Source organism: Gossypium hirsutum, chromosome A08 (assembly GCF_007990345.1).
Source record: "Gossypium hirsutum isolate 1008001.06 chromosome A08, Gossypium_hirsutum_v2.1, whole genome shotgun sequence".
Lineage (NCBI taxonomy): Eukaryota > Viridiplantae > Streptophyta > Magnoliopsida > Malvales > Malvaceae > Gossypium > Gossypium hirsutum.
In genome coordinates, this window is record NC_053431.1 from 88,456,372 (window position 1) to 88,463,724 (window position 7,353).

At 38.5% G+C, this 7,353-nt stretch overlaps 2 protein-coding genes across 2 annotated transcripts; both read right to left on the reverse strand.

Annotated features, from left to right (window-relative positions):
• Positions 1-484: 484 nt before the first annotated feature.
• Positions 485-1,988, reverse strand: LOC107948009 (uncharacterized). The gene has a single exon (XM_016882497.2). The coding sequence runs from the start codon at positions 1,543-1,545 to the stop codon at positions 715-717; it is 831 nt and encodes a 276-aa protein (XP_016737986.1). The 5' UTR covers positions 1,546-1,988; the 3' UTR covers positions 485-714.
• A 69-nt stretch (positions 1,989-2,057) lies between these two features.
• Positions 2,058-3,427, reverse strand: LOC107948000 (protein TRANSPARENT TESTA GLABRA 1-like). The gene has a single exon (NM_001327538.2). The coding sequence runs from the start codon at positions 3,289-3,291 to the stop codon at positions 2,260-2,262; it is 1,032 nt and encodes a 343-aa protein (NP_001314467.2). The 5' UTR covers positions 3,292-3,427; the 3' UTR covers positions 2,058-2,259.
• Between the last annotated feature and the right edge of the window lie 3,926 nt (positions 3,428-7,353).

Here is a 7,353-nt window from a genome sequence, read left to right on the forward strand (position 1 = left end):
TATATTTATATGAGGAGAGATTGTTTCAACATTGCTCGCCTAATCAGTTGCAATAATCTTGAACATCAAGTAGCTCAAAACTTCACAGAAAGTTCCTTAATCTCTATGCTGGATGTTATCAGTGTATTTTGCTAACTACCATTCAAAGAGAGCAAGAGGGTTCCACATCAAGAACCATAGGACTGTATTGCATTTAGTTGTTCTTCTCACATCAGACGTAAAACCAAACAGCGATCGAAAATTCTTTTCGATCAAAGATGTAACTTAGTTCGCCTTGTTAGAACTGAACTTAACTTCGAGGCTGATACAGGCAAAACTTGTGTAGGCCAAAATCCACAAAGACCATTCTATATGTTCCTAAATCCTACTCACTTACAATTGTACAAAACTCAGCAGTCAATATTATGCTCCAAGGAGTGAGCAAGCCTAGTGTGAAAGTTTGAATACAAGAAAAAGCTCACCAATTCCACTTGCTTCTTGTCAATTACAAAATCAATTCCTAATTAAAGACGAAAGTGGTTCAACAATCATAACTTCAGCTAAACTTGAAGAGATTTGTATATACATATAGAGTTCAAATATTCTTCTTTACTACACGAAGATAGCTACTTTTAATTATTTAGCATCTCAGCTTTAACCTCAAATAACAAGAAAATGGAAATCTATAACCTTTCTATTTGATGCCAAGTAATTCAACCAAAATTTCGCATCCATTCAGGAGCAAAGAGAATCAGAACAAACCCATTTCCAATAATGCTTCCTTACAGACACCGCTTTCTCCAATCTCCTTGTCCCATCAACATCCTCGTACTCTTCCTTTTCTTCAGTAACAAAATCTTCCTCAGGCAAACCTTCTACCCACGCCTCTACCGAATGTAAAACATAACGCGCCGGCAACCCTGGATACGAGACCGAATTTCGCTCCTCCAGTTTCTTTCGATAAGACCCTGGCACAATCCTCACGACCCTGGAAGAACCAAGCTCCTCTTTTACTGCTCGAGTCACTGCTTCTTCGGTAGTTTCATGGGGCTTCATTTTCTCGGACAACGGCCTAAACCGATCCCTAAAACTACCGTCCGACAATTCTTGTCGAGATTCGACGAGGACAAGGTTACCTTTACCGAGTATACGAACCGTAACGACATTAACGGTACGGAGTGGAGGGGAGGAGTCGACAAGCGATGTCTCACCTTCGGAAAGTTCCAGCCAGAGGTTGTGGAGGTTTTTGGTTCCAGGTTTGACCCCCCAGGACTCCAGCGAGTCAGAAGACAACCGGGGTTTGAGCCAATCAGAGAGAGCCTGTGGGGTTGCAAAGGATGCCCTGGATTGGCATGTGGTGGTCATTTTGGGAAACCGGCGTGCGTTTGGGGGGAAAGGAAGGAATTTGCGGAAGAGGGTATGGTTGGGTTTAGGGGAAGAGAAGAGAAAAAGCAGGGAAACTGCAGTTAGGAATAGGTCAGGCAGAGTAGTTATTGGCTTGGCAGGACCCAAGCTAGATTTCGTGTTATTTTGGGCATTGTTTAACGATTCTGGCGTCTTTGACATGTTACTGCGTGTTGTGTCTATGTACAAGGAAGATGCGTTGCAGGGGATGATCAATGATCTTGCCCATTTCGAGGAACAGAAGTGACGCCGAAGAAAAGAAAAAGAATGTTTGGGTTTTGATGGTTAAGGTTTTGTCTTGGAAATTAAGCGGTGGAAATTTTGAGATGATCAGATAGATTGATTATTCTGTTCCATATTCCTTGTATGCTACGATTTTTTGTGGCATAATTCCCAAGACTAACGGTCACGGTCAAATCGCGCTGTTCCTGTCTGTTTATCAGTCTTTGATGAGCCAACACCACGTACATATAGTAACGTTTTCCACAGTTCGGGCCCAAAGCAAATCAATATCGGGCTTCTCTTGTTTAATCATGCAGCGTCACTCTTTTCCTATTTTCCCTTCATGCAAATTCGAAATCATTTTCTATAATCTTTTAAAAGTTACTATTTATAAATAGAAGTTTAGCCAGATTAGCGTTATATATATATATGATATCAATAACCAAATTCAATCAAAATCCAAATATGCATTCGAGTCTCATATTTGTTGTGAGGACCTAACAAATAATTGTAGATTAAAGCTGGTCTTACAAAGTACTAACAAAATTATCAGCCAATAAAACTGATTCTACAGTTTTTAACTCCCACCTAATTACAAGCGTGAGCAGTATATGCAACAAAAATGAGAGTTGAATACATTTCAAGCAGGGAACCTCAAACTTTGAGAAGCTGCATTTTGTTGGAGAAGGCAATGGCAATCCAATCAGGCTGAGCAGCAGACCACTGCAACTGATTAATTTCGGAACTAGCCGAGTACATAGACAAAGGATCGATTCCGTTAGGCCCAGCTACAGTTGGTAACTCCCAAATAAGGGCATGCGTATCATCCCCTGCAGAGCAAATGTGCTTACAGCTCTGGGGAGCCCAAGCAATCGCATTGACACTGGCTCCATGTCTATCCAACTCAGCCACCGGCGTAGTAGGCGACCTTATGTCCAAAATCACAACTTTATTGCTATCCATTAGTGTCGTAGCCATATACCTCAAATCTTGTTTGTTCCAAGCTAATCTTAGCAAAGGGGTGTCCGGTTGAGGGCTTTCGTAGATGATAGTTGAGTGTTCTTTGTCCCTTAAATCGAAAATCCTTACGGACCCATCAGCGGAAACGGAACCGAAAACTCTAGCTTCACCCCAAGCGATGTCGTAAACCTCCTTGTCGTGAGCAATCAATTGGGTTTCCACAACGCCTTTTTCAATGTCCCAAATGGTGCAGGTGGTGTCGATGCTGGATGTTCCGATTCTATTGGGTTCAACGTCGTTCCAATCGAAGGAAGTTAAGGCAGCAGAAAACTCGCTGGTTTTGCTGTTGTCGAGAACGGAGATAAGTTCGATAGAAGAGTGCCCAACTTCCCAGAGACGGAGGTAGTCACCGGATGAAGCGAGGAGGTCGGAGGAGGAAGAGAAAGGGGATTTCCGGTGGGGTTGGAACATAAGTTTGGTGGGTGGGTAAGGGTGGTCGAACGACAAAGATGGGTGGGTTGTGAGGGTAAGTGATTCAGGGTCGAAAGAGATTATGTGGACTCTGTTAGTGTAATCCTCGATGAAACTGCCGAGAGCGATGCGTTGGTAGTTGAGATGGGTGACGGCGGGCGTGGAAGATAAGGCCATGGCGTAGAGTGGGTAGGGTGATTCGTAGGTTACGGCGTTATCGGATCGGAGGTGGGATTCCTGAGTTGAATTCTCCATTGGATTTTTTCCTCTAGGGAGAGCTCAGCTTAGTTTGGAGATATTAGGAAAGGATTAAAGTTTGCAGGGTGATTTTGTAGGAAAATGGAAGTAGATGGTAAGGAGACATCCTCAGTCGCCTCGTAGCATCGTTTGAGGTAGGTTTGACTTTTCGCTTGTAAATTTGGGTATCACCTGTCATTCAGCGCATCCAATTGAAACCTGGTCAATGTTCAACAAACGAGGCGAGGATGAACATGGACTTTTATTTCGTTTTAGTTTATTTTTCGAAAATGAATCGATTAATTAGCAAAATAACTCAAAGTGTAAAATCTTGTATAAAAATGGCTCATTTTTTACGGTGCACATCCATGACGGCATCTCTCCTAATCATTGACTCATGATTAATTTTTTTTAAATAAAATAATTTTTATTGGTGTCACTATTCTCATTGGTAATGTGACAGCCCTAAAGTGACCCTAGTCGGAAAGTGGTTTCGGGACCACTAAATCGAGTCATAAAAATAATTAACCGTCATAGTTGATGCTTATTATATGTATGTATGCATGTACAAAAATTTCATATTGGAATTTTGTTAATTGTAAGTGAATTTTATTAAATAGGACTTATATGCGAAAATTTAGAAATGTGCTAGGCAAATGTAAAGTGGCCTATTTATGCATGTTGCAAAATAATTGTACTTGCATGTCAAATTAACTAAAGAACAAGATGGTGGCCGGCCATGCTATAAGTTAAAGCCTATTATAAACATTTGGTGTTAGTGTTTTATGGGAGAAAGAATAAAATAAAAGGTTAGTAATAAAGTAATAAAAAGGGAGGGGTGATGAAAACAAAGTTGTCTCATCCATGTTTCCCCCCCATTGCAGTGACTTGAGGAAGAAAGAAAAGAAGAAATCGGTTCTTCTTGGCTGAAATGAAAAGAGGAAGAAGGGAGTGAAGCATTCGGTTATCCTAGGTCAATATTAAGGTAAGAAAGTTTATACTAGTTCTTGAAATTTTAGTTGATATGGAGTGAGATATCAAGTTATTTTTGTAACCCATGTTGAAATTTTGAGTGTGGAATGAGTAAGGTTTTCGGCTATGGAGATTAATAAGGGTGATGGTTGTTGTTTCATGCTAAATCTAGATGAACAATGGTAGTTGCTTACATCTTGATATTTATGAGTTCCTTTCTTGGTTCTACCTTAGACCCACGAAGTATATTTTTATTTAGTGTTGTTGGAGATTGATGATAGAAGCTAATGAATGAGAGTTGGATAGATATTATGAGGTTAAAATTCATGGGATTGTAAGCTTGTAAGTCGGATGATGTAATTCATGCTTTGTGAGGGTAAATGGGTTAAAAGGAGCATTCGGCCATGATGTAAAAGCATGATGAAGTGATGTTAAATGCTTTGAATATTGAGTATATGTTGTTATAAGTTGAATTTAAGGTTTGTTAAATTGTCTTTGTCATTGCCGAATGTGTGTAGTTAAAGAAAAAATTTGTTAAAGTGCTTAGTTAATTGATATTAGGTTAATGTATGTGTTTTGAATTGATGGAATGGAGAGGATGCTTTAATTGTGTTATGAACAATTATATGTTAAATTAAGGTTTGCTAAGCTAGCTATTAAGGTGAAGTACAAATGTTAATATTTGATTGCTAGTGTATATATGGGTATTAGCCGAGTTTTGAACTTGAAACAAAATGGTATTTAGTCAATACAAGTAACCATATTCGTAGAATGTACTAAGTATAGAATCGGCCTCAACATAGACATGCATATTCGGCAACATGAGGTAGATTGATGTTGCATGTATTCGGTTAGAGGCAAGCATATTGATGCTTTTATCTTGGCTTAGATAATCGGCTAAAAGAGAGTGTGGGCTAATATGTTGAGTTGAATCATGATTTCATATATATGTGACTCTAATGTCTAATGTATATATGGGTTAAGTACCTTGAGTTTCTCTTTTTGATGTTCAAATGATTAAATCAATTTATTTGTTAAATTAAGCTCAAGAGCAAAGGGGAACTAAATCCGATAAAGGGAAGGAAAAAGTGATCGAATAGCTGTCGAAATCGTTCGACAACATCCGAGGGAAGTTTTCGAGTAATGAAACTTAGTTTACGATTTGATTAAGTCATGACGTATAATCATAACAAATATACGGTGATATAATGATTCTACTTGAATTATATGTTGAGTTGATTAGTCTATACGTATGATGGGTAGCCGTATGTGCATAGAGATCATGTCACAAAGCAAACCAATCATGCTGTTTGTATGTGGCTATTGAGCCGAAAATGGGAATGCTTAATAATTGATTTGTGTTTGAATTCTAGTTATGAAAATGAAATAAGGATGTGTCACGATTTACTGATATGTGCATGAATATTCGGATGATAACGAAGGCATTTGTGCTAGTGACTAATTCCGGGCTAAGTTCCGAAGGCATTTGTGCGAGTTACTATATCCGGGCTGTCTCGAAGACATTTGTGCGAGTTACTATATCCGGGCTAAGTCCCGAAGGCATTGGTGCGAGCTACTATATCCGGGCTAAGTCCCGAAGGCATTTGAGCGAGTAGCTATATCCGGTTAAATCCCGAAGGTACTTGGTTTGGGAATGAGCGATTTTGCTGTAATAATTTCAATTAATATGCTCGTAAAATCCCAACGATGAGGTATGTTTCGTATATGCATTGGATTAATTGATTCTTTTTAAATAGTATTCGCCCAGTCGATTAATGAGCTTCCGGCTTTTGGTTAAGTTGATTTCTTATGTATGAGTATAAGGGTTGGTAATGTGAAGTAGGTATGATTTTGAGAATGTGTGTATATGAAATTATCCGTTTAGTCATATGAATGCTATACTTCAATTGTGCCTAATTTCATTGCTCAAAACTTACTAAGCATTAAATGCTTACTCCGTTTCTTTGATTCTCTGTTTTATAGATTTTGGTTCGTCACCTATCGGACTCGGGATTGTCAAAGTCGAAGTCGTCCACACTATCAAAGCCCTTTTGGTACACTTTTGGTTGAACTCTGAAAATGGCATGTATAGGACTACCCTTTTGTTGTTAGTCAAGTACCTTGGTGTTGTATATATTTGGATAGCCATGCGAAAATGGCTTATATATTTTGAGCATAGTGTTATAATCATTTTGTATGTATATGGTTAATGAGAGGAGTGGATATGCTTGGCAATGATTGGCCATTGGAATGGTTAATCATGATCATATTTTGTGCTATATATGCTAAAGGGCTAGTTGAATCATGGAAACTATGAAATAGGTAAAGTCTACCTTAAAGGCAGATGCTGACCGTAGCAGTGTTGTAAATTTGAAAAATCACTAAAAATAGTAGGAATGGAATTAAATAGTGAATAGATTATGTAATTGAACCTTGATGAATCTACTTTCATATGGAAGAAACGAAACAATCATATGAGTCGTAGTTTAAGAGATATTTAAGTTTTCATGGAACAGGTCCAGAGCGATTTCTGGATCCCCTGATCTGACTTTGGAAATTCACTATAAACTAACCAGAGATAATTAGAAGTCATTCCATATATTTATAGATTCCTTTTTGAGTCTAGTTTCCTTAGAAACAAACGACATAAGTATTGAAGCCCTGTACAGGGAGATATATAAGTCGTAATGCATGAAGGTCAGAGCAGTCGAACCCTAAAACAGGGGAGACTTTAACTAATAAACTGTACTAATTGGCCCAACCAAAAATTCTAGAAAAAATTTGCAGATGGACTTATGGGTCTAGTTTCAGAAAAAATTTACGGAACTAGTTTTTGAGTTTTGGAACTCTAGATATGATTTTTAAGGTGACAGTGACGCAGTTAGCCAGCTTGTCTGGAAATTTTAAATGAACTGTGTTTTACAATGAAATAAGTTCGTAAATACCTCGTGTTCGACTCCAGCAACGGTCTCGAGTACGGGGTGTTACAATTTTATTGGTATCAGAGCCACGGTTTAGTCGATTCTATGACTACCGTAAAATGTTTGGGTCTAGCTATACATGCCATTATGCGATTATTTGATAGTGTGGTGATTTCTGACAATTTAA

Excerpts from the sequence above, each read along its gene's own strand:
- LOC107948009 (XM_016882497.2), bottom strand. The coding sequence starts at position 1,545 with ATGTCAAAGACGCCAGAATCGTTAAACAATGCCCAAAATAACACGAAA.
- LOC107948000 (NM_001327538.2), bottom strand. The coding sequence starts at position 3,291 with ATGGAGAATTCAACTCAGGAATCCCACCTCCGATCCGATAACGCCGTA.